This window comes from Ascaphus truei, chromosome 2 (assembly GCF_040206685.1).
Source record: "Ascaphus truei isolate aAscTru1 chromosome 2, aAscTru1.hap1, whole genome shotgun sequence".
Classification (NCBI taxonomy): Eukaryota; Metazoa; Chordata; class Amphibia; order Anura; family Ascaphidae; genus Ascaphus; species Ascaphus truei.
Genome location: NC_134484.1, coordinates 254,471,512 through 254,496,800, shown reverse-complemented (window position 1 = coordinate 254,496,800; position 25,289 = coordinate 254,471,512). Strand labels below are relative to the sequence as shown.

Here is a 25,289-nt window from a genome sequence, read left to right as displayed (position 1 = left end):
GAGGAGGGAAATTCTGGTGGGGGAGGAGGTGGTTCCCTTTGCAGTCCAATGAGCTGCATACCCACTGGTAGCAGGGCCTTCCAGCACCTGGAGGAGCCGGAGCAGGCACCTGCCTCACGATCACCTATCCCTAGGGAGCTCCAGCAGGACCAGGAAGAAATCATCTATGCGCTCCCCCCACCCACCCAGATAAACGGAGGGATGAAGGTCAGGCAGAGATGGCAGAATTGAGGGGCTTGGGAGGAGGATGAGTTTTGGGGGGCTGAGGGTTATTCTTTGGGTCAGGGGGGGGGTCACTTGGGAGTATTGATCAGCAGGGGAGATCCATCAGTACCCCCCTTGAGTTTGGTTATGGGGATCACTGATCCCTGGGCAACATTTAAAACAGGAATAAATAAATAATACATAATACTGGTAGGTAGGAGTGGGTGACTCTGGGGAAAGCAAATGGGAGAAGGAAAAAAGGGAGGGGAAGGGGGGGGAGAGGGGGAAGGGAGGTGGCAAAGAGGTGGATGAATGCTCCCTTAAATGGATTGCCTTTGTGCACCAGAAAAAAACATATTACCAGATGCCAGCAAACAATAAAATAAACAGTGATCCAATACTAGTATACTGCCTGCGTGCACGCCTGCAGCCCAAGCGATTTGTGAACTTGGCTGCAGAAGATTGTAGACGCGTGGCGGATGCGTCACAAAGCTGGTTCGCCCTCATTGGGTGAATCAGCTCACGTGCGCTGACATCATGTGATTTTGATTAGATCAAGCAGGGGGGGCCCGAGAAATTTCATGGATGAAAAGGGGGGCTCGGCATAAAAAGTTTTCTCACCCCTGGTCTAGAGAGTGCACTTTACTGGGTATTCTATACTCTCTCCACCTATCAGGAGAGGTACCTTTCTCTTTCATATAACTCTGTAAAGCACTGCATACATTAGTGGTGCTATATAAATAAACATATACATACATAAGATTAACTTCAAAGAGATGTCAGAATGGCCTAACTTACCAAGTAAGCGATTCTGTGTTTGGTCCCCAAAACGTGCGTGAACATATCCACCAGTCTTGTCTCCCAGCAACATATAGTGCACCTGTATATAAAATTGCCATTTTCATCTGGATGGCATTCATATATGTACTCCAGCCCTAGAAGGAGGACAAAAAAAATTGCGCTCAATATCAAATTTAACAGGTCTGCTGACCCCATGTGGGCTTGTGGGTTGGACCTTCTGGGTCATGTGATCGCTAGTGTAGGGACTATGTGCAAAGTACAGGCAAATTCTTGAGGAGACCCTGTGTGAGTCAGCCAAGACTCTGAAACTGGTGAGGAAATTCGCACTTCAACAGGACAATGACCAGAAGAACAAGACCAAAGCCCCACTGGAGAGGTTGAACAAGAAGATAATTAATGTTCTTGAGTGGCCCAGTCAAAGTTCTGACTTGAACCCAATATAATATTTATGGCGAGACTTGAAGATTGCAGTCCATTGACTATGCCCAACAAACTTATTAGAGCTGGATCAATTTTCCTGTGAAGAATGGGCAGAAATGTCACTATCCTGCTGTGCAAAGCTGGTAGAGACCAATCCAAAAACACTCATAGCAGTAATTGCTGAAAAGGGGGCTTCTATAAAGTACTGACTTATGGGGCTGAATACTTATACAACTAGTAAATGTCATTTTGTACATTTTCGTTGCTGACATTTAACCTCCTCATATAAAACATTGTAACCAGTGTTCAGTTTAACCACTACAGCTTTGTAGCTTATATAGCAGTGTTCCTCCTGGGCCCTTTACCTCCGCTATGGCCGGGAAGTTACAGTTAGCGTGGGTGCCGCCAATGGAGTGTGCGGAAACTCAAAGGTATGCAGAGCGGCACAGTAGTGTGTAGGGAGCCACCTTGATATGCTCTGTGGGATCTTGTGCATGAGCCTTACTGTGACAACAATCTAAGTTCGCGAATGCGCAGTATAGCGGCGGCCAATAGAGGAGACACTCCGCGGGGACTAAAACCCCCAGAAGGCCATAGGGTTGAAGAGCATGTTATGCCCTATAGCCAATAGGATTACAGCTTTCCCCCTGGACAACAAAGGATACATTTCGCTCTCAGAGACCGCGCCGTCAGTCAGAGCTGGGTCATGGAAGGGGTAGGTTGTGTGTGCAGGTGTCTGTGGCACTTGCACTAGGCCAGATACCCTTTGTTAGGCCCCAGCTATGCCACAACTCCCCTTTCAGCTTGTGGTTTTTCTCAGGGGGCCCAGTAGATAGGAACACTGCCCCTGTAGCGGCTGCATCCTAGCCTCAGGTGGTCTGGGACCAGACACCTGCTACTGCAAGAGACTTTTAAAGGTGGTACAATCCACGCGGGACCCACCCACCGTAGAGGTGGAGGCGTCACGGTTCACCACTCTGGAACCGTGGATCCCATCTTGCTGCATCGGAGTGCCCTGGTGCTGGAGCACCCGGCAGGTACCTCAACTCCACACGTGCACCAACTCTACACCTTAGTGGGGCCGCGCTGTCTCACACACTTGGGTGGGTGGTTCCTGTTGGACACTAGGGTGGTTGGGTGCCCAAGGGCTCCTAGGTACTTTGGGTGGACTGCGTAATAGGCGTGGGACACGAAGGGTGTTGCAAGGGTACGGTCGTGCGTAACTGCGGTGGTCATGTATAATATATATATGTCTCTGTGTAGTAAAACTGTTATATTTACCTAACGTGTGTTTTATTGCATGGTGTTCCTGTATGGGGTTATATTACATAGAAGGATCCCATACAGGTGGAGGTGCTACCGATTGTCAACTCAGGTACACCTCAGGCTCCCAGCAGCGGAGGCTCAGGCCTCCTGTGAGCCACAGGTAAAGCATACCCCGTATCCACATATATCCCAGGGGGTGGGGGAAAGTGCACTACAATTAGAGGTGCTGCTGAGATCTCAGACCTGGGGTGCCCTACTCAGCAGTTAAATTGTCAAACCAAGTTACCACCATAGTCATACTCTCCCAGCAAGAGGTCCATGACTGGGCCTTAGAACGCCCAGATCGTGCAGCTGAACCCCGGCAAGTCGCACCCTATGGATGTGGAGGCATTGGTATGCCCCAAACCCAGAGAGCATCCCAGTTCCCCGATCATACTGGGAACCAACACCAACATAGTATGGGCCGTAATACGGGCCTGCCTGCACGAAGCCGGCGAATTGCCATCCATCCCATCCTTTTGGAGGAGTGTTGCAAGATATTTGCCCCAGACCGTCATGGAGATCTCTTCAACTTGCAACCGGAATTAACAGAGATTCCACCAGGGGGAGTGAAGCGTATGGTCGCACTGTGCTGCTATCCCGACCGAGACGAAGCTGATCACCTTTTCTCACTGGAGAGTACACCCGAGGAAGACGAGGTTTCAAGCTGGTGCCCGAATTGCGGGAATGGACCTGTAAGATTCCTGGAAGAATTAAAGTGTTCAGCCAAAATATCTCTCCATATCCAATGGCCTTTGATCAAGGATGAAGATTGGGACGAATAAACCCTGTCACCCCCGTAGAGGAAATGCCTCAGGTGAATGTCGCTGAGGTGTCCGAGCAGCCAGCCGGGCTGACATTCAGCTTCGGAGACTCAACACTGCCGGCCGAATGAAAAGACCGGCTAACGTCCAAATTGGAGGAATGCCGGGCCGTGTTCTCCACAAGTGAGATGGACGTGGGCTGCAGCCGAAACGCTCAACACACCATCCGGCTAAGTGACACTACCCCCTTCCGAGAACGTTCTCGTCGCATCGCCCTCGGGATGTGGACGATGTGAGAAACATCTTACAAGAGATGGAGACAGCAGGGATTGTGACCAAGTCCCAGAGTCCCTACGCCTCGCCCATTGTGGTGGTGAGAAAGAAGAATGGGTCGTAAGACTGTGCGTCGACTACAGGACTCTGAACAACCGCACCCTACCTGACCAGTACACTCTTCCAAGAATAGAGGAGATATTCAACGCACTGAATGGGAGTCAGTGGTTCAATGTTATCAACTTACGATCTGGGTACTACCAGGTACAGATGAGTGCACAAGACCAGGAGAAGACCACCTTCGTCTGTCCCCTGTGCTTCTATCAATATATGCGCATGCCCCAAGGCATCTGTGGAGACCCCGCTACCTTTCAGCGCCTAATGGAGAAAACCATCGGGGACATGAAACCTAGGGAATGCTTGGTCTACCTGGACGATATCATCGTCTTTGGTACGACCTTGAAGGAACATGAAGAACAGCTGCTAAAAGTGCTGGAAAGTCTGGGTCGAGAAGGCTTGAAACTATCCCTGGCCAAGTGCTGGTTCTGTCACACCCGGTGACTTACGTGGGACACATTGTGTCCGCCGATGGGATCGCCATGGATCCTGCCAAAGTGGAAGCTGTGGTGAACTGGCCACAACCTGAAAACGTCATGGAGCTACACTTCTTCCTCGGCTTCTGTGGTTACTATCGCCACTTTGTGGAGGGGTATTCCAGTAAAGCAAAAGCCCTCAACAACCTCCTAAAAATATACCCGAGGACACACGGCGGGAAAGCCACCCCCGCCAGACAGCCGTTCGACGACAAATGGATGAGGAGGCTTTCAACGGGCTGAAGAAAAGCTTAACGGAGGCACCCGTTCTTGTTTATGTTGATCCGGAACAGCCCTACATTCTTTATGTCGACGCAAGTCTCAATGGTCTTGGTCCTGCACCACAAGTATCCGGCTGGCCTCCGACCAGCGGCCTACATCAGCTGCAGCCTGACTCCCAGCGAGCAAAATTATCCGGTACATAAGCTGGAGTTTCTCGCTCTCAAGAGGGCAATTGTGGATAAACTCCATGATTACCTTTACAGCGTCACTTTCGAAGTGAGGACGGATAACAATCCGTTAATATACTGTATATATTAACATCCGCCAAGCTGGATGCCACCGGCCACAGATGGCTGGCTGCTCTATCAAATTATAAATTCATCTTGAAGTTCAAGCCAGGGCCCCTGAACATTGGGGCTGATGCCTTGTCCCGAAGACCGGGACTAAATGCCACTCCGGATGATGACCTCTGGGAGGACCAGGGATGCGAGCTATGTGCAATACTGCAGCTATCGTGGGAAATGAAGGGACCGTCTTATGCGAGAAGTGGACTAATTCGAGATTGATAATGGTCTACTCTACCGGGTGGTACAATACCACAACCACCCAAATAGACAGCAACTAGGAACCTACAGTATATGGTCCTAAAGTCATTGCACGATGAACATGGCCATCTCTGAATAGATAAGACCTTTGGGTGGGTACGAGACTGATTCTTCTGGCCACAGATGCGCGAGTCAGTGTAGCGACACTGTCACCGGTGCTCAAGGTGCATCCAGCACAAAGTGACTTGAATTGAACCAGGCTGCTTCAAACTCAGTGCCAGTCAGTGTCTTTACTCACTGAGCCACATATATATATATATATATATATATATATATATATATATATATATATATATATATATATATATATACATACACAGTGTTCAACAAATAATAATAACCACTCGCCCGTGGCGAGTGGATTTAGGCCGCTGACGAACTGTGCTGCAGCTCTATTAATTCCCCTGCTCGCGCCAAAATTTTCAATTTTTTTTAAAATAAATAAAAAATTCGTCTCCCTGATTGGTCTGACGCAGCCCTGGGTCAGCCTCTCTCTCCCCCCTCCCCTGCCCCTGATCCCTGCTTGCTGCCTGGGGCTCTGACTTCCATCCCCATGGATGCAGCCGGGGGGTGGGAGGGGCGCGCGCAAAGTTGGCTGCTGGATCCAGCGCGTCCCCGTCCAGCCACGTTTGCCGCCCGCATGTAAAACAAAATACAATTTCATTGACAAAACGCAAATAAATTTGACTTATAATGCGCGTGCTCGGCACACATCCACTGTATTAGCTATTTGCACTAATTGTGAATTCCGCGTGTGTATGTGTGTCAGCCAGTGTGTGTATGTGTATGTGTGTCAGTCAGTGTATGTGTGTGTCAGTCAGTGTGTGTGTATGTCAGTCTGTGTGTGTGTGTGTGTCAGTGTATGTATGTGTGTCAGTCTGTGTGTGTGTGTGTCAGTCAGTGTGTATGTGTGTCAGTCAGTGTGTGTCAGTCAGTGTGTGTATGTGTGTCAGTCAGTGTGTGTATGCGTGTCAGTCACATATGTCAGCAGTCGTGGGGGTGGGGGGGAGGTTTGGGGGTGCGTGCAGCGGCCATTAGGAGCGGCGCCGGCAGCTACCGCCGCAAGTGACAGGGGACGTGTGAGGGGAGCGGCGTCCATTACGTGACGTCACTTCCGTTTCACATTTCGTCCCCCATCTATCCAGTTTTGTCCCATCAGGACTAGGTGCCACTAAAGAAGTTTCACTTCAAAAACCACTGATGCTAAAGTCGATCTCAGTGGACATTATGGAGTAACAGCTGCCAAATCAACTTCTAGATTGAGACCCTGCGGTGCTAGAGTCTGAATCATATTAATCCCGTATGTCTTGTAACAACACATATTTTGAACCAATCTCCCCCTCTAGTGCCCATGTTGACCAACTTTATCTATTTGATTTTCAATCCATCTGATTAGCAATTATGGGAGTTCTGCAAAGTGTTTATACAGGCATACCCCGGTTTAAGGACACAAAATTTAAGTACATTCGCGAGTAAGGACATATCGCCCAACAGGCAAATGGCAGCTCGCGCATGCGCCTGTCATCACGTCCTGAACAGCAATACCAGCTCCCAACCTGTACCGAAGCTGTGCGCAAGCGGGGAGACTATAGAGCCTGTTACAAATGCGTTATTTACATCAGTTACACATGTATATGACGATTGCAGTACAGTACATCCATCGATAAGTGGAAAAAAGGTAGTGCTTCACTTTAAGTACATTTTCGCTTTACATACATGCTCCGGTCCCATTGCGAATGTTAATGCAGGGTATGCCTGAACACCCTTTCTTATGTTCTTATAATGCTTGAGGAAACGTGTCTTTAGTGTTCTTTTGGTTCTACCTATATACTTTTTTTGCATGGGCATTCTAGGGTGTATATAATAAAGGTGCTATTGCAGTTTATGAATTCCTTGATCTTGAATGGATTTCCAGTGACATGATGTTACACTAGACTGAACTAGTCTAAGGATGGGAAAAGGGGAAGGGAAAGGGGAAAGGGACGCTCCCGCATCAGCAAAAGTGAAAATAGTATGTAGAACGCGTAACACACAGACTGGTGCAATAGAGGATATATACTATAGTAACAACATAAACAGACAGAAAAGTTCCTCCTTGAATGCACTCAGAGAGGCAAATCAGAGTGATATGGTAGATAACGTTAAAAACCTTTTAATCACAAATATATAATAAAACCATCTTGTATAGAGGGGGATGGTAGAAATAGTCCAAGACCAATCCCTACTGACAAACCAAAACAATCTTCCAAAATAAATATATATACGGAAGATAGTGAAAATGACAATACACCACCTAAATGTGGGCTCACAGACTGCAAAAAATCACCAATCAGTAACTTCAGACTTAAAAACCTGTCCTGTTGACAGAGATTCTATTATCAAAAATCAACACACCTAAATGAATGGTATGTTGATACTGAATCTGAAGAGGTGGTAAATAGACAGTCAGTAGGGTCATAGAAATAGCCCCTACACAAATATACATAGACCACAAGAAGTGTAGGAATTTTTGAGTCTCATTAAAATGCATTTGTATGGAGCTCTGGAACTTGGTATTATTTCTAAGTTGGAGTATCAATATTTGTTCACGGAAACTCCCACTGTTCCAATATTTTATTACATCCCCAAGATACACAAATCTCTCACTTCCCCACCGGACGTCCCATTATTTCCGGGATTAATTCCCTCACCTCTAATTTATCCACCTATATTGATTTTTTCCTACAACCAATGGTCACTTCACTACCATCTCACCTTAAAGATACCACTATGGTTTTACAATTGTTTGATGGTTTCGTTTGGGAACATAATTATAGATTAGCCACATTAGATGTTCAATCACTATACACTAGTATCCCTCGCAAAAAAGGGGTAGAAGCAATTAGACACTTTTTATTGACCCCACAAACACTTTTTATTGACCCCACAAACACTTCCCATCACACAGGTTGAATTCATTTTATCCTCAATTGAGTTCATCCTCAGTCACAATTATTTTTTGTTTGATTCCCTCTATTTTTTGCAAATCTTGGGGACGGCGATGGGCACAACATTTGGCCCGTCATTCGCCAATTTGTATATGGGACAGTGGGAGTCTCTGGTGATCTTTAGATGTACTCCTCCGCAGCTTAAGCTGTGGAGGAGATACATCGATGATATTATTATTGTGTGGGAGGGGACAGAAGATTCCTATCTTGAGTTTGTCACAAATCTGAACAATAATGATTTTAATTTAAAATTTAGTGGTGAAAATAGCTCAGTAAACATTCATTATCACGATTTAGAGATTTACATTGAGGCCAAAACTGTACATACTAAAACGCATTTTAAGGCTACACATGTAAATTCATATTTAGACCCATTTACTGTAGTTGGGTCCAAAATATTCCCTTTAATCAATTTCTCAGGTTAAAGAGAAATGATTCTAAGGCTGTGGATTATGAAGAACAATCTTTCTTTTTAAAGAAAAGATTCCTAGACAAAGAATATGATAGCGATTTAGTAAACTCTTCGCTCAAAAAACTAGAAAGGATTCCTAGGAAATCTTTGATGAAATATCATCATAAAAAGAGTGAGAAGAGACAAAATCAAATCCCAGCATTTATTACTCAATTTAGTGATACCCATTACAATGTTAGAAAAATTCTGCAAAAACATTGGGGGATATTAAAAGCTGATCCCATTTTGGGTCCCCAACTAAAGTCCAAACCAGGGATAGTGTTCAAACGAGCACCTAACCTTAAACAAATTCTGGCTCCAAGTCAAGTCTCCAGAGAGGCCATCGTATCTGGAGATATTAAAACTCGCCTAGGAGTTAAAGGCACGTACAAATGCGGAAAGTGTAAAGCGTGTAACCATATCTGTCAAGGGAAAACAGTTACATCAGGAGTTCCTAACAAAGTCTACAATATTACAAGTTTCATTAATTGTCAGACAACGCATGTGGTCTATGCCTTACAGTGTAGCTGTAATTTACAGTACATTGGTAAGACAAAAAGACAGTTTAAAATGCGCATGTTAGAGCACCTGAGAAATGTTAAAAACATACCAAAAATAATAGCAAAAGGTATGCCTTTAACTCCGCTTTTGAAACACTTTAAAGAAGTGCATAACAGTGAACCTGGTTGTATTAAATTTAAGGGACTTGAAAGTGTATCACTAGGTAGTAGACAGGGAAATAGAGATAATCATTTATTGAAACGGGAGCAATTTTGGATTTATGAAATGCATACCAGACATCCCTATTGTTTCAATGAATTAATTGAATTGACTCCTTTTTTAAGATAAGGTATTCCGTTTTTAATAAAATGAATTTATTAACATTTATTTGCATTAACATTCATGTATGTTTTTATATTTATTTATTTTTATTTAATCATTTGTTCTTTTTTCTTTTATTCATATACAGGTTTCAGCATGATTTGTTTACATAGTATATTATTCATGTTGTTAGAGGTCATATTCCTGTATTTTTTCATAGGGGTGAGCGCAATGATTAATTTATACATGCACACATCCCCCACATGAGTTGCTATACACCCTGTTGCCTAGTAACCTTATTTCAAGGTGTTTTAATCAGCGTAGTAATGAGGCAAAGTAAGGGTGTTTCTCTGAGGGGGCTGGTTTATTCAATCAGTTGCCGCCCATATATACGCGCGGATGACGCTGTATGTGACCTCCTGACGAAGCACGTGGTGCGAAACGCGTAGAGGTCACGACAGGTCATCCTGCGCGTGTATGCTGGTAAGCTGAGACGGAGCCTGTAGGAGACAGCAGCGGTTTTATCCATCTCCGCGGTGCCGAGATCCGGATCCTGTGCAGACACCGCGAGTCTGCTGACTGTCTCAGTGTGAGTGTCCGTTTCCCCTTGCCAGTGCCCAACCCTATGGCGGTTTCTATACAAATCTGTTGATAGGTTGTTTTCATGTTTGTTTTTTTCATGTTTTTTATATAAATTTTACTGTATTTGTATACTGTGCAGCTTAGGGTTTAGTCACCATTAGGTGTTCTCCTTGGTAGTACTTAGCCGTTCAGCTGCACAGCTGTTCTGAGGTGGGGTTGGATCCCCTCAGTTTTTGTATATTTTTAATAAATTACCTTCCACTAATCCCTGGTGCGCATTTGTGCATTTTTTTATTATCCACTTTTCATAGTGACCACTTTTGGCATTTAAGAGTCTGTTGCAATCTACAATTTTTCTAAAGCTCCTTGTGATAATGTTACCCTCATCCTAGTGCGGCAGTTCTACGTCTAAAAATTCAGTGCTGGTACAATTATTAGCGCTCATGAATGTGAGACCTCTGCCATTATGAGATTTTAGAAAGCTATTTAGGGACACCATTTCCCCATCCCAGATAATTACAATACCATCTATGAATCTCCACCACAGTTTGAGGTTATTCCTGTGGGGGTTATATTGCCAGATGTGATTGTCTTCCTAGTACCCCAAAAACAAGTTGGCATAGGACGGGGCAAATGTAGTGCCCATGGCCATCCCGCATAGCTGTAAATAAGAGTCTCTCTCAAATAGGAAGTAATTGTTCTTTAGTATCAAATTAATTCATTTGTTAATGAAGTAACTCTGTTTGTCTGACAAAAGACTATATATATCTACATAGTAACTTATATCCTTCATGCCCAATCTATGGTCTATACAGTGCTTGGACATCACATATAGCTGGACAACTGGAGAATAAAAAGGGGATCTTAAGTGGTGCACGCAGCAAAAGTGTATAATAGATGTTTATCCTAGCTAAGATAGCCACAACATACTTGTGTTATTCTTCAAAATGGGGAGCCCTAGCAAAGCCTGCCTGGAATAGATATGGAGCCCATTGGTAGTGGGGCTAAGATCCCCCTGAAGACAGAGACAATCACTGCTAGGATACAGTTGGCTTAATTAACAATGGAGGAATAGAGGCTAGAACAGAGGTGGATGTGTCCCTCCTACCAGGTAAAGATAGGAGTGATAACTATTAACACATGTGGTGGTAGCAAGGTGTAGGGATATGGATAACTAATAGAGGATGAATAGCAAGCACTTGGAATTATATGATATGCTAATCTAAAGCTCCTCAAATACATACAACTTCCTTAACTAAACAAGGTGAATAAACTTGTGATCTAAATGTTAAAATAACTGCAGCGGGCAGATGTGATTAAAAATGCTGCGATGACTGAGTGCGCAATTGGGCTAATTAGTCTGGTGAATGAGGAAACCTAGGTCTAATGGTGCTAGGTTCCAAATGAGTAATGCACTGATGGGAAACCTGAATCTAGGTGGATAAGAAGTATACCAATGTATTCTTTAAAGTGTGTGGATACACTTGTTATCAAGTCTGGAGTGAAGAACTGCCCAGAGTAGTGTGATACAATTGAGCTCCTAAACTTAATTAGTATTACACAAACCGCTCATTGAATAGCATGGCAGCAATTTTATAGCATAATGTACTGCTGGGACAAATTGCCAATAAGAGTGGTGAAGGGTGGAGCACAGTGTAACTAGGGGGGCCCGATAACATTAGATTTGTTCTTAGAACAGAATCGCTACAACAGGTGACCACACAGGAGCTCTAGAAGAAAGTTTCAGCCTGATGATCCCCTTCTCTCAGACCAATCACAGGCGCTCAGTTAGTGGTGACGTCTGCTGCACAATGAACCCAATGCACATTTCGCCACCTAGTGACTTCCTCGAGGGTTGCAGAGGCATCAGATCTTGATGCTTAAATAGGGGTGGTTGTCATAGTAACAGTTTTCAAGGAGATCAGACTGAGTTTGCTGAGGCACCCCGGACAAGAGTGCTAAAATGAATTACGTACAAAATGGCTAATGATAAAATCAATATGGTGTCGGAGTATCAGCTTTTAGTTCCCTTGTTGGTATACATGATAAGTTAAATGATAATAATGTGCCCATATCACCCATAAATTACAGGGCTCATAAATGGTAAATTGCTTGCTTGTCTCTTTTGCTAGACATTAATCACCCGTGAGAGTCATGCTTCTGCTCTGTTATTAAAATGAATTATTAAGATTGCCAGGACACCTTTATCTCAGTGATCCTAAGACCAGAGAAGTTGAATATCTCGCTTACCTGTAGGAACCCGATTGATCAAATTCATAGATATAAGGAGAATAGAATCCCCTGATGGTCTGAAAACTGAAATTCTACTTACACCCAGTCTGAAGTACTGCAGTAGTGATACCCAGATGTTGTAAGAGTCCTATTAATTAACCCTACACAGTATCAGGGACCAAATAGATGAATCCAAAGGGGATAACATAAGCCAGATAGTGATTGTGCCCTTATAAGTATTGGTTTAAATCTGATGCATTAATGAAAGGAGGGGGTGTATACAAAATCATTGTCTGAGGGTCATCCTGATTCTTGGTTATTGTAAGGTCTAAACTGCTGATCGTATCTGTATCCACTCCTAACATTACTTTGAAAATGTGATTATTCGAGTGTAGTACTTCAATGAATTCCTGTAATTGATTTATTGTTCCACTCCAAAAAAACTGCATATTATCTATGTACCGCAGCCAGAGCTCTATGTGTTGTGTGTGTTATTGAAGGTAAATACCTTTTCACCTTCCCACCACCGTAGGTAGTTGGTGGCATATGTGGGGACACCAACTTTGCCTTGTATCTGTTGGTAGTATTTGTTATTGAATAGAATAACTATTCATTAATTGTGGGTAAGTATGAATTCTAGAAGGTGCAAATTAATTTGTCATCTGGTCTGTGATGTAGGCTCCTTGTTGTAAGGAAATGTTGGACAGCCTGGATGTCCATGTCGTGCTCTATACTGGTGTACAGCGACTCTACATCTAAGCTAGCCAGCAGTGTTTCCTGTGACAATGTAATACCCTCTAGCTTAACCAATATGTCTTTGGTACAGTGGTGAGAAAAAGTTTGGGAACCACCGGATATTACGGATATTCGATAGTTTTTCCATGATAACTTTCTTGAATCAAAACCATTTTTTCTTAAACATCCAATTGGGTTTATATTAACCAATTTCATATCTAGACAAACAATTAGTAATAAAGAGTCGGGGTATACAAAAGTAAGTGAAACCCTGGTTTTACTCAGCTAAATTAAAGTGGATAATTAGAATTGGGTGTTTAAATAATTAGATAGAACTTCAGTGAGTTTGGGAGGCCCCACCCTATTTAAAGATCAGAAACTTTGTGAGTTTTATCTTCACCGTACAGTTGTGTGGAAACACGTCATACCACGATCAAAATAAAACTCTGATGACCTCAGAAAAGCAGTTATCGATGTTCATCTAGTCTAGACAGTGTTACACAGCCATCTCTGAGAATTAGTGGCTCCACCAATCCACTGTCAGACAGATAGTCTACAAATGGAGAAAGTTCAAGACCACAGTCACTAAACCCAGGAGTGGTCATCCTACCAAAATCTCGACAAGAACAAACCGGAAAATCACAGAAGAAGTCAAAAAGAACCCCAGAGTAACATCCAAGGATCTACAGGCTACTCTCATCCTGGCTAATGTGAGTGTTCATGACTCAACTATCAGAAAAGACTGAACAAGAATGGTGATCATGGAAGGATAACCAGGAGGAAACCACTGCTCTGTAAAAAGAAAATTGCTGCCTATCTCAAGTTCACCAAAGAGCACATAGAAGATCCACAAGACTTCTGGAACAATGTTCTGCGAACAGGCGAGTCAAAAGATAGAACTTTTTGGCCTCAATGAGAAACATTATGTTTGGCGAAAACCAAACACTGCGTTCGAACAGAACAACCTCATCCCAACTGTCAAGTATGAGGGTGGGAGTGTGGTTTGGGGCTGCTATGAGTGTGGTGGTTTGGGGCTGCTTTAGCACCTGGAAGGCTTGCCATCAGTGACACAACCATACATTGTATCAGAAGATTCTAGAGGAAAATGTGAGGCCTTCCGTTCGTGAGCTGAAGCTGAACCGAAAGTGGGTCATGAGTTGAAGCAGTTCTGAAAAGAGGAATGGGACAAAATTCTTTCAAACCTATGTGCAAGGCTGACTATCAGTTACAGGAAATGTTTAGTTGGAAGTTGTTTCTACTCAAGCAGGTGCCACCAGGTACTGAATCCAAAGGTTTACATACTTTTTGCACATGGATATTGGATGATAAATCATTTATGGATAAATAAATGTTGATTTTTGTGTTGTTTGATCAGGTTAGCTTTATCTATTATTAGTACTTAAATTAAGATCTAATGATATTTTAGGCTTCAAAAATGTTAAAAATCTAAGGGGATCAAAAACTTTTTCTCGCCACTGTATTTCTAACATACGACAGTAGAGATGCAACAAATTGTCTCAAGACTTGGTCCACATATTGGCTACCTTTTTCCGTTAAGTTGCCTTTCCCTGATACAATAGGCCTACCTGGTGGTTTAGTGGAATTTTTGTGCACCTTAGGTGTGCTGTAAAATGCCACCATGATGGATTTTTTTACAGCAAATCAAGTTCTTTTTTGTTATTAGTTTATTTGCATACCCATCTTTAAGAATGTTGTAAAGTTTTTGCATGGATCATGTGACAGTGCCGTATAAAACTTTGTCACTAAGGAGTGGAAAGTTTTCTATGACGTAATCGTCCGTATTGAGGATTAGAATATTCCCTCCTTTATCCAAGTTTGAACGTAATTGACTTGTCATTTTCAAGTTGTTCGAGAGCTTCCCAGTCATGTTTGTCAACGTTCGTGTCCTTCTTATGATGCTCCACATCTAGTTTCTCAAAGTCTTTTGTTACCAAGCTTACAAAGGTTTCTACATTTGCACAAATCCCCATTTGTGGTGTAAACTGACTATATGGCTTCAGCGTGGAGTCAGGGCCTTGACCTGATACTAGTTCGATTTCCTCCAGTAGGGACTCAAGAGTTCGGAGATCCTCCAGATCCTGTCAAGTTCATATTGTAGCCCAGTTGCTTCGAGATAATTAAGTTTTTTTTAAGCAAAAATAAACTTTTGTAGGAGTTATTTCCTCACAAATAGATTGACAATGTCAAAGATATTAAAGATATAAAAAATGGCTTTAGGTGAAAAAGACCAGGCTTTTGTAAGTATTTTGCATTGATTTTCATTGAGTGTGTACTCTGTGAGGTTAGTAACTTGAGTTTTATCCTCCATGATTGATGTCATTTATGGTTTGTATTTGTAGGTTCTGATCTTCTGTCTTTGGTGCAGAACCTGTTTCGTGATGTGGGCTCTTCTAAAAAGTTAATGGATGATGGAGGGGCGTTGAAATAATTGGTTTGTGGTACCATTATATTTTTGGACTTTTTAGATTTTTGTTTGTGCCTTGGTGTTTCAGAATCTGATTCATCTCAGTCAGTGGATGATTTCCCAGAATTAGGTATTACATATGTGAAAGTACTAAAGTGGTGCCTGTACACTTTCACTTCTCTAAAGTTCTCTAGGTCTCCGTGATATTTTCTATGTTTCCTCTTTTAGTTCTTTAACAAATCTATCAATGTTAGCTTTAACTTGTTGCTCAAATTAGAGGAACGTAGGCATTTCGTCCCAGTTGTCACTCGTTTTTTTCTCTCTCTAAACTGACGTTTATATCTGTTAATTCATTTAATTCATGGTCCACCAATAATCGCGTAAGATCTTGAGAACATTTTGTTATGATGGCATCACAGTTTCAAATCAATTCTGGTTCCTGTATTTGTTTAAAGGGGCTTACATTTATTCGCAGCCCTCTAGGTTTAAATCAGAACTCAGATGATTTTGTAGGCTTCTAATCTCCCACCATACTGTAGGCGTGATTGTGTTTTATACAACTTGTCTAACTCCAGGAAATAATGGCGGATTTTATCTGTGAAATTTTGGGTGGGAATCGTAGAACTTGATGAGACCATATTCTCTGAGTCTTCTTCCCGTCCATGAAAAATCTGCCATTGTAACGCTTGCGCTCACCACGAACAAGGCAGGACCCCGGTACTGAGGTGGGAAAGTATAGATCTGCGCACCCACAGCAGCGGGGGCGTGCCTGGAAGGCGGATTGTCAACGTAGCCGGAGTTGGAGGGAGTGGGTAATTTCAGATACTTGCCGAGGTCATGGGATGGAGAAGTAAGAATAGTCGAAATTCCTTAAGCCGTGGTCTGGTGTTGGAGCCGGGAGAATGGTAGAATATCCGAAAGCCGTGGTCTGGGTTGGAGAGGTGCGGGTAGTCAGCGGTAAGCTGGGGTCGTTATCCAGAGAGGGTCCAATAGTCAAGCCGGGTCGGTACACGTAGAATCAAACTGCAGGAAGAAAAACAAGACAAGGAGCAAAGCACAACAGACGCATGAGCACAAGGCTACAACAAGTTATGCTCAGCAATGACTCTGACTATAAGCAGGGTATAAGTAGGTAACGGGGACCAATAGGACAGGAGGCGGAGCGGAGGCGCGGCCCCAGTGGGAGCCAAGTGGCAAGAGATTAGTTGACGCGCAGCTGGGAAGGGTTGCACGACGTCATGTGAGCGCACGAGAGAAGAGCGCCGCGTCCGGAGGGGCAGAGCTAAGCTCTGTGGCAGTGTTAGAAGAGCTGCGCATGCGTGCACGCTCTGTAACCAGAGTGGGGATGCGCGCACACTCAGCCACCAGTGCGGGGTCTGTGTTGACACAGGTAAGGAAGGAACACGACGCAAAGGACGTGTTCCTCGATTCCTTACAGCCATATTGGCATACACATAGTGTGATAAAGTTTAGGAGATGGGTTAACCCTAGAATACAGCTGGTAGCTGGAGTGGGGAAAATGGGATTGGAATACTTCGCTGTAACTGGTCAATAGAGTGTATAACAATAGCTCTCTCTAATGGACTAGGACATGGGTGATACCAAAGGATCCCGAAGCAAAAGCTGGATAACTGTAGTTTGTAGAAAAAGAGGATCTTAAGTGGTGCAATCATCAAAAGTGTATAAGAAATGTGTAGCAGAGCTAGGGGGCCCTAGCCGAGTCTCCTCAGGAACGATCAGATGATCGCTGTGTCAATGAAGAGCAATCCTCTCCTTTGGTTCCTCTGCTGGTCAGATTGCATTCAGCGCTCCACAAGGAGGCAGAACACGATCAATAGACCCTAGAAAAGAAGCTGAAAGTCCATGGGGAACCCAAGGGGATAAGAGGGGCAAGTACAGGAAAAAGGCAACTTTAGCTATAATTCATTGAGGGTTATGTATAAAAGTCTCCCAACTGCAAAACTGTAAAAAACAAAAAAAATAAAAATTCACCACGTTCCTTCTTGCAATTAAACAAAAATACACTGTATCCTATGGGACCTTACTATTTCAAAAATCTGGTGCTTTTTCCCACTTGGTGGATAGTGAAAAAAACCCTATAAAAGGGTAGACAGAAGTAAAACAACATTTACGTAGCTAGTGCTGTTACTGTAGCAGGGATGAAGCAGTTAAATAAATGATGGTTATTCTTTCACGTTTATCAACTGCTTACCAAGGGCAGGTTCAGTAGCTTTGTATGTATTGAACAGTTCTTGCAATGTGTTCCCAGAGTACACTTCCGACCTATGGACATCTGCGAAATAAACACATGGCACTGTGAGTATCTTCCATAGTGTGTGTATTATTATTAATATTGATAATTGGCAAACAAAATGTGTATGTGTATATACTGTATGTATATGGCAAATAAAAAGATCACTTATGAGCACATTCACATGTCTTAGACAGGTCTGCAACACAGCCTTTCACCATCATCACCCAGCATACAGAGCTTCTACTGCAGCAAGGGATTCTGGGAAATGACATGCAAATGAGCACACCATGTCACCTTTTGCCTGAAATCCATTTTTACAAGGACCCCTTATAAGCAAATGCTCGCTGTTAACACAGCTTTTAACACAGCATGTGAATCAGATGCAAAGCCAGAGAAACCACTCACAAACATGTTTCAGTGTGATGTTGGTTGTACTGGCTTTGCAATCTTCAAGGCAGTAGGATTTACCAAACATGTTTCAAGTTACAGTAGAGGCAACTTTTATTCGAACAAAAACCAGTGGCAATTCCCCAAAAAACCCAGGAAACACCCAGGTACATTCTGAATACATGCCTTAAACTTTCCTTAAACTAGCCCCAGCATTTCTGCATTGATTAATGGCCTATCAGATTAACAGCGGGGGTCCCTGGCAGTCCCATTCAAACTGAATTGGACTGCCAGGGATCCCTGCTGTGTTAATCCTATGGGTCGTTAGTCAATGCAGAAATGCCTTAAACGTGCCTCAAACTAGCCCAGAACATACCCAGCACATACCCAGAATGTAACCCGGCTAGTTTACGGCAAATGTTAGAATAAATGTTGCCTCTACTGTACTGTATGTTTGGTGAAAAAGGCGACAAGAAACCTCTACTGTATAGCAAATAAAAAGATCACTTGTGAGCACATTCACATGTCTTAGACAAGTCTGCAACTCTGCCTTTCACCATTATCACCTAGCGCTTCCACTGCAGCAAGGGATTCTGGGAAATGACATGCGAACGAGAGAGAGAGAGAGAGAGAGAGCGAGGGGGAGAGGGAGAGAGATCCATGATAGCGCGCACATTATTATAACGAGACCCAGCACACTTGGAGTTAACAATAACATGCATTTATTATGGTGATCAACGTTTCAGTCCCTGTTGGAACCTTTTGTTAAGATGCCGTACAAGTGAAAAAAATATTCTATTATAATCCCACAAAAAAAAAGCTGTGAAAAGAGATAAATAGCCAGTGACGTCCGTGATTAGTTCAGTGCAATAAAGTGAATAAACAATTAAAAAGATTGCATGCCTTAATCCTTCCCCAAATGTGACATTACCAATTATCTGTTTCAATGTACTCCCCTCCCCCCTTTTTTCTTTTATGTACCTGTGACAGGGTGAATGAACGTCACCAGTCATATGCCTGGCAAACCTATGTTTAGGCTTGCAGTGCAGCAGTGACGAGGTTAAGTTTCAGTTGAGAAGGACTGCTTAATTAGTCTGACACCAGCTGCATAATCAAGGTGTTTTAAAAACCCCAGGCTGTACACACATGCAAGCTAGCTGGTCAGGAGACAGGACTGAAATACTGAAGAGATTACTGCTATAAGATGTTTTTCAAAGTACATGTGTGATGAACTGTCTGTGTCCTGCATGCTGAAGAGAAGCTGCCTTGTTTTCTATGTTGAAGAGAAGCTATTTTGTTTTAATCTGCTGAAGAGAAGCTATTTTGTTTTGTGTGATGTATGTTTTTAAGGCTCAATAAAGAATCCTTGTCAAGAGATTCCGAGTGTGTGGTTGCATGTACCCTGCAACAGTACCCTTTTCCCATAACTTTGAAAACTAATCAATAAAATTTAAGTAATAAAACAAAAAAAGACTGTGCATGTCTGAATGTCATTAAACATAGCTAACATAAAGATGTATAGTAACAGACAAAGCTATAAAGGTTCAATAACAAGCCCAATCAAAGCAGCCAAAGCAATACATAAATAAAGCAAAATCAGAGCAGTGAGAGACCTAGAGACTGGAATCCCCTAATTGTGTGTAAAATTTCTGCAGCACTGACCTGGAGGGTAATACTTTATATGAGTACGTGCATTGTACGTGCTAGTCCACATATGGGCATGTGTATCATCAGTGTATTGAAATACATCAATATAAGGGCTTATACGTCAGCTACGGGGTCTGCAGCGAGCAGGAGACACGTCTGGCACAGCAGAGGAGGTAATATAGATAAAGCAGGAGGTATATCTTAGTATAGCTAGCAGTGTAATAGGCTGTAGTTGACGCAGCAATGTACGGCCAACAGGTAAAGTCTGTGTAAGTACCTAGCATTATCAGTGTCAAAGAACAAGTGACTACACTAATGTAGTGACCGGAGACTATGTATAATGTGAGTCCAGTATACCCAAGAGACACTTGATGCTGAGGCTAAATGATAACCATGCACAAGAGGATGGTGCCGTTTCAGACTGAAGAACACTACCAGGTCAAACCACGCTGTTGCTTATTTCATGAACCTTCCTATTGCAACCCTGTACACTTGAAGGGCATAGTGGGGGTCTGGCAGAAGGGGAAAAGGGATCACTGATCTACCAACACTATAGCACAGCGTTATTGCTAGTGAACGGATCTCACAAGCCCTCTTTCTGGCGACAGAACCCTGAATCTGTGCATTGTAATGCTCCTGTTGGCTCCGGACCAAATAAACTGGTTTTATTTAACTCATCTGTTCTGTCTTGTGCTTTCAATCCTGTGTAATTGTACTGGTTTAGAGCAAAAGGATTTTTCAGGTGGCAGCAGAGGGGTCGCTGGATAATCCGACGGGCCATTTAGTCTGCAGGGACCCTCACGCACTATAGTGAATGTTTGAACCCCAGAAATGGTCGGATAACGTCCGCTGCATCTGTACTACTAGGCTCATCTACTCCGCCCATTTTCCTATCTACCGTCAAATCCTATGTTGCCAACTAAACAATCTAAGAAGAGGGGAAAGAATTACATGCATGCAGAACAACGTACCATCATCAAAGGATCTTGGAAGAGAAGTTCCCTCTATCACCTAAACACAAATGTAAAAGAAGTAATACAAATCAATACATAGAAAGTACAGACACAGGTTTAACTTAACATATGCATGTAACAGTACAGCATGCCTGGGCTAATTTAAATATCTTATAACAGCAGTTCCCAAAACAAAATATCAAATGCTCTACACGGTACAATCCTTCAATAAATAATGTGAAAAAACACAATAAAACAAAGAAATATTTAGAACGTTATTTATTTATAAATGTTGTCATCCAACTATGTATAGTATTTAAAGATTACGTTAACAAATAAAAGTAGCACGTAATATTAAAATTACTAAACATTCCAATAATTTTTGTAATGATTGCCAGAAACCATAACATTAGCATTTTTCACACACTTCACATTCATATTATTTGAGGAGAGGAATTTGCTGTTAGGTTTATTTCTAGCAAGAAAAATAAATCCAAAATGAAGAATAAACCCCCCCCCCCAGAATTATTTGGACTGCAACACGAACAAAAGAAAATATACAAGATTAACTTTTCAAAATGTTTAAATAACAAAACATTACGTTTATGCTCTTTCTTCCATACATCCTTTCAATATCCAAACAGATTTCCTTCACATTTTTCTTCTCACCGCCGGATTTTTCAGGATGATGCTTTCTCTAAAAAAAGAAAAAGCCAGACCATTTGTTTTGGATGAATGCATTAACAAAAGCATTGAATGTGGTTCCATACGGTATCTGCAAAAAAATTCAGTGCCAATTTATGACAGTAAAAATGTACACAAGTAACATTTCATTTTAAAAGCATTATTGACAAAAACCTTAAAAAGCAAAATACTACTTAAAAAAATAATAAATGGGAATATCAGATAGGCAATGAGCTGAATGGGTAGCTCCGTGGTAACGTCACTGCCTGGCGAACCCAGGTCAAATTCCAGTGTCGGCTCCTTGTGACCTTGGGCATGTCATTTATGGCACTGAGAATTAGACTGCAAGCTCTACTGGGCAGCAGTATGTAAACAATAAAAAAAAAAGCTGTGTTTGCTGTGCACGCGCATAGTAAGTGAAACTTCTTTGACTTTTGTCACAGAAATTGTATTTGTGATGTTTTAATTAAAAATCAAAATACAATTTCATTGACAAAACACAAATAAATTTGGACATAGAACGTGCGTGCTTGGCACACATCCCCTGTATTTGCAATAAGTGTGAATTCCTCATGTGTGTGTGCGTGTGACTGCGTGTGCGTGTGTCAGTCAGTATGTGTGTCAGTCAGTGTGTGTGTGTGTGTGTGTATGTGTGTCAGTCAGTGTGTGTGTGTATGTGTGTCAGTCAGTGTGTGTATGTGTGTGCATGCGTGTGTGTCAGTCAGTGTGCGTGCGTGTGTGTGTCAGTCAGTGTGTGTGTGTGTCAGTCAGTGTGTGTGTATGTGTGGGTGTCAGTGTGTGTGTGTCAGTCAGTGTGTCAGTGTGTGTGTGTATGTGTGTCAGTCAGTGTGTCAGTGTGTGTGTGTATGTGTGTCAATCAGTGTGTGTATGTGTGTCAGTCAGTGTGTGTATGTGTGTCTGTGTGTCAGTCAGTGTGTGTGTGTGTGTCAGTCAGTGTGTGTGTGTGTGTGTGTGTATGTGTGTCAGTCAGTGTGTGTGTGTCAGTCAGTGTGTGTGTGTGTATGTGTGTCAGTCAGTGTGTGTGTGTGTATGTGTGTCAGTTAGTGTGTGTGTGTGTATGTGTGTCAGTCAGTGTGTGTGTGTGTGTGTGTCAGTCAGTGTGTGTGTGTGTGTGTATGTGTGTCAGTCAGTGTGTGTGTGTGTGTATGTGTGTCAGTCAGTGTGTGTGTGTATGTGTGTCAGTGTGTGTGTGTGTATGTGTGTCAGTCAGTGTGTGTGTGTGTGTGTGTATGTCAGTCAGCAAGTGTGTGTGTGTCAGTCAGAGTGTGTGTGTGTGTGTGTGTATGTGTGTCAGTCAGTGTGTGTGTCAGTCAGTGTGTGTGTGTGTCAGTCAGTGTGTGTGTCAGTCAGTGTGTGTGTGTGTGTGTGTGTATGTGTGTCAGTCAGTGTGTGTGTGTGTGTGTCAGTCAGTCAGTGTGTGTGTGTCAGTCAGTGTGTGTGTCAGTCAGTGTGTGTGTGTGTGTGTCAGTCAGTCAGTGTGTGTGTGTCAGTCAGTGTGTGTGTTTATGTGTGTCAGTCAGTGTGTGTGTGTATGTGTGTCAGTCAGTGTGTGTGTGAATGTGTGTCAGTCTGTGTGTGTGTATGTGTGTCAGTCTATGTGTATGTGTGTCTCTATTTCTTTGTCCTGCCCCCTCTCTCCTGACTCCCCTCCCAAGACCCCCCCCCCCGAGCTGCAGACACACGGGGGCTCTGGCAGAGTCTCCTGACTCTCTCCCCCCCCCCGAGCTGCGGACCCACGGGGGCTCTGGCTGAGTCTCCTGGCTCTCTCTCCCCCCCCCGAGCTGCGGACCCACGGGGGCTCTGGCAGAGTCTCCTGACTCTCTCCCCCCCCCCGAGCTGCGGACCCACGGGGGCTCTGGCTGAGTCTCCTGGCTCTCTCTCCCCCCCCCCGAGCTGCGGACCCACGGGGGCTCTGGCTGAGTCTCCTGACTCTCTCCCCCCCCCCGAGCTGTGGACCCACGGGGGCTCTGGCAGAGTCTCCTGACTCTCTCTCACCCCCCCCCCTCCGGCAGTGCTGCGTGGGAAGCGGCACGCTCAAACCCCCCCGCTTCCCGCGTTACTGGAGCAGGAGGCGAGAAGCACTCCTCTCTCACCCCGATACCCTCCATCAGGTGGTTGAGTCCTGAAACCAGGCTCCGGATGTGAAGCTGTAGCTCGGGGGGCAAGGAGGGCAGCTCCACGTCCTCAGCCCCGGGATCCTCTTCTTGTGCGGCCAGCTGCAGTTGAGAGCCTGCAGGTCTCTGCCAGGTAGCAGCGGGAAGAGAGAGAAGGCCGGGGCCAGGAATAGGTGCGGGGAGATCGGGACCAGCAGCAGCGGCGCCCACATCACCTCAGCCGTGAAGTTCACCCCCGCAGCTCACCACGAACACAGCTTTCGACTGGTTGGCAGCGCCAGCCTCGAAGCTGGAGAACTCCTTAACTTGGTGGGCCCCCGCGGAGAGCAGCAGCAGTTCGGCGCAGCCGCACCAGTGCAGGATCTCGGCACTCGTTAGCTGTGACGGCGGTGAGTATGTTGAGCGGGGGAGGAGGAGGGGGGGAAAGCCGTCCTCCTCATTCACCCGGCAGCGCAAGGAGGACTCCAAGCCGCCTGTGAGCATCGCCATGACTACCGCGCATGTCAGCGGGCGCGGGCAGCGGCGGAAGTTACGGCGGCGGAGGAATGGCATGCGCAGGGGGGCTCTGTCTGAGTCTCCAGCCCGGCAGAGCGCTTGGCTGGGACAGAGAGCGGGCCTGGTCCCAGGAGACGGTCAGCGGGTTGTAGCAGGAGAGCCGGGCCTGGTCCCCGCTGCCCCGGATGCCGCCCGTGCCCATCTCCACCTGGGGGAAATTGTGGCCGTTAGGAGCGGCGCCGGCGGCTATCGCCGCCGCGTATGTTGCGGCTGGGAAAGAGAGCCCGGGCAGCCGCTGTACAGTAGCAATGCACGTTGGGGGAATTGCGGCCGTTAGGAGCGTGGTTTTTTGAGCGGTTGGGATGTCAGTGTTGGGGTCTGGCTGAGCCAGAACACAGCCCGGCCTCAACTGCCAGCACTGACGTCACATCCGTTTCATTTCTGTCTCCACAATCCATTTTTGCCCCAGTTCGAATGAGGTGCCACTAAAGAAGTTTCACTTCAATAATTAAAAAATTAAATATTATATAATAGAACATTCAAAAGTTTCTTTTCATTGATGTAAAAAAACAAAAAAACAATGCTACACACAATATGACGCATTATTCAGCTAAATACGATATATCAGTCTTCTCATAAGTAAGGGTCATTTAATTAAATCCTTTGGTAAAAGCATTACACGCCTGCAACAATGTCAAGGTAAATAAACCCTTTACTGCAGGTCCTGCACTGCCTCTAAACCCTCTCTTCACCTGTCTCCTGGAGGATGAAATGTCTCAATAGACTGGTCATTCACACGTTTGTACCAGGACCTGGTAATTAAACGTGGGATGGGTGCGCTTAAAACTAAGGAGGAGGGGTCACAGACTTCCCAGCAATCGTTACCAATTGACATTTAAAACACACACACGATTTTGAGCTTTCTGCGTGTGATATCAAATAGTTGTGTGTAGCTTGTCCTGTTCACCTTCCATTACTGCTTCACTTGTAGAAATAATCTTCATGGGAAAGACTGGAACTTTGTGCTGTAGCTCTTGGAAAGGCTCTTTTCCCTTTAATAGGCTGACTGTCCATTTTAAACGTAGCACAGTGAATATATGCACAAACATTTACATATACTTCTACCCCATCTTACATCCCAGCTAAAATCTAGATGTCTCCTCCCTTATGATCTACTGAAGACCGCTGCTCTTCTGCTTCATTAGTCTCTACTACACGCTAATTTCTCAAACCTTTTACCCTTTTGGCTCATTATCTGTGAAACTCCCTACACCCCCCACCATTCACCAATCCACTTCCCACCCCATCTGCAA

General features: G+C 44.1%; 1 protein-coding gene across 4 annotated transcripts in view; it reads right to left on the bottom strand.

Moving 5' to 3' along the window:
- The window catches only part of LOC142487228 (uncharacterized), a 154,116-nt gene that overhangs the window by 58,065 nt on the left and 70,762 nt on the right, over positions 1–25,289 (bottom strand). For all 4 annotated transcript variants that reach the window (XM_075586126.1, XM_075586127.1, XM_075586128.1 and 1 more), the window contains exons 8-11: positions 21,264–21,359; positions 20,681–20,720; positions 17,634–17,714; positions 1,003–1,139 (exon numbers count right to left, since the gene is read on the bottom strand). In XM_075586126.1, the coding sequence (XP_075442241.1) occupies positions 1,003–1,139; positions 17,634–17,714; positions 20,681–20,720; positions 21,264–21,359 (354 nt within the window). The remainder of the gene's footprint in view (positions 1–1,002; positions 1,140–17,633; positions 17,715–20,680; positions 20,721–21,263; positions 21,360–25,289) is intronic.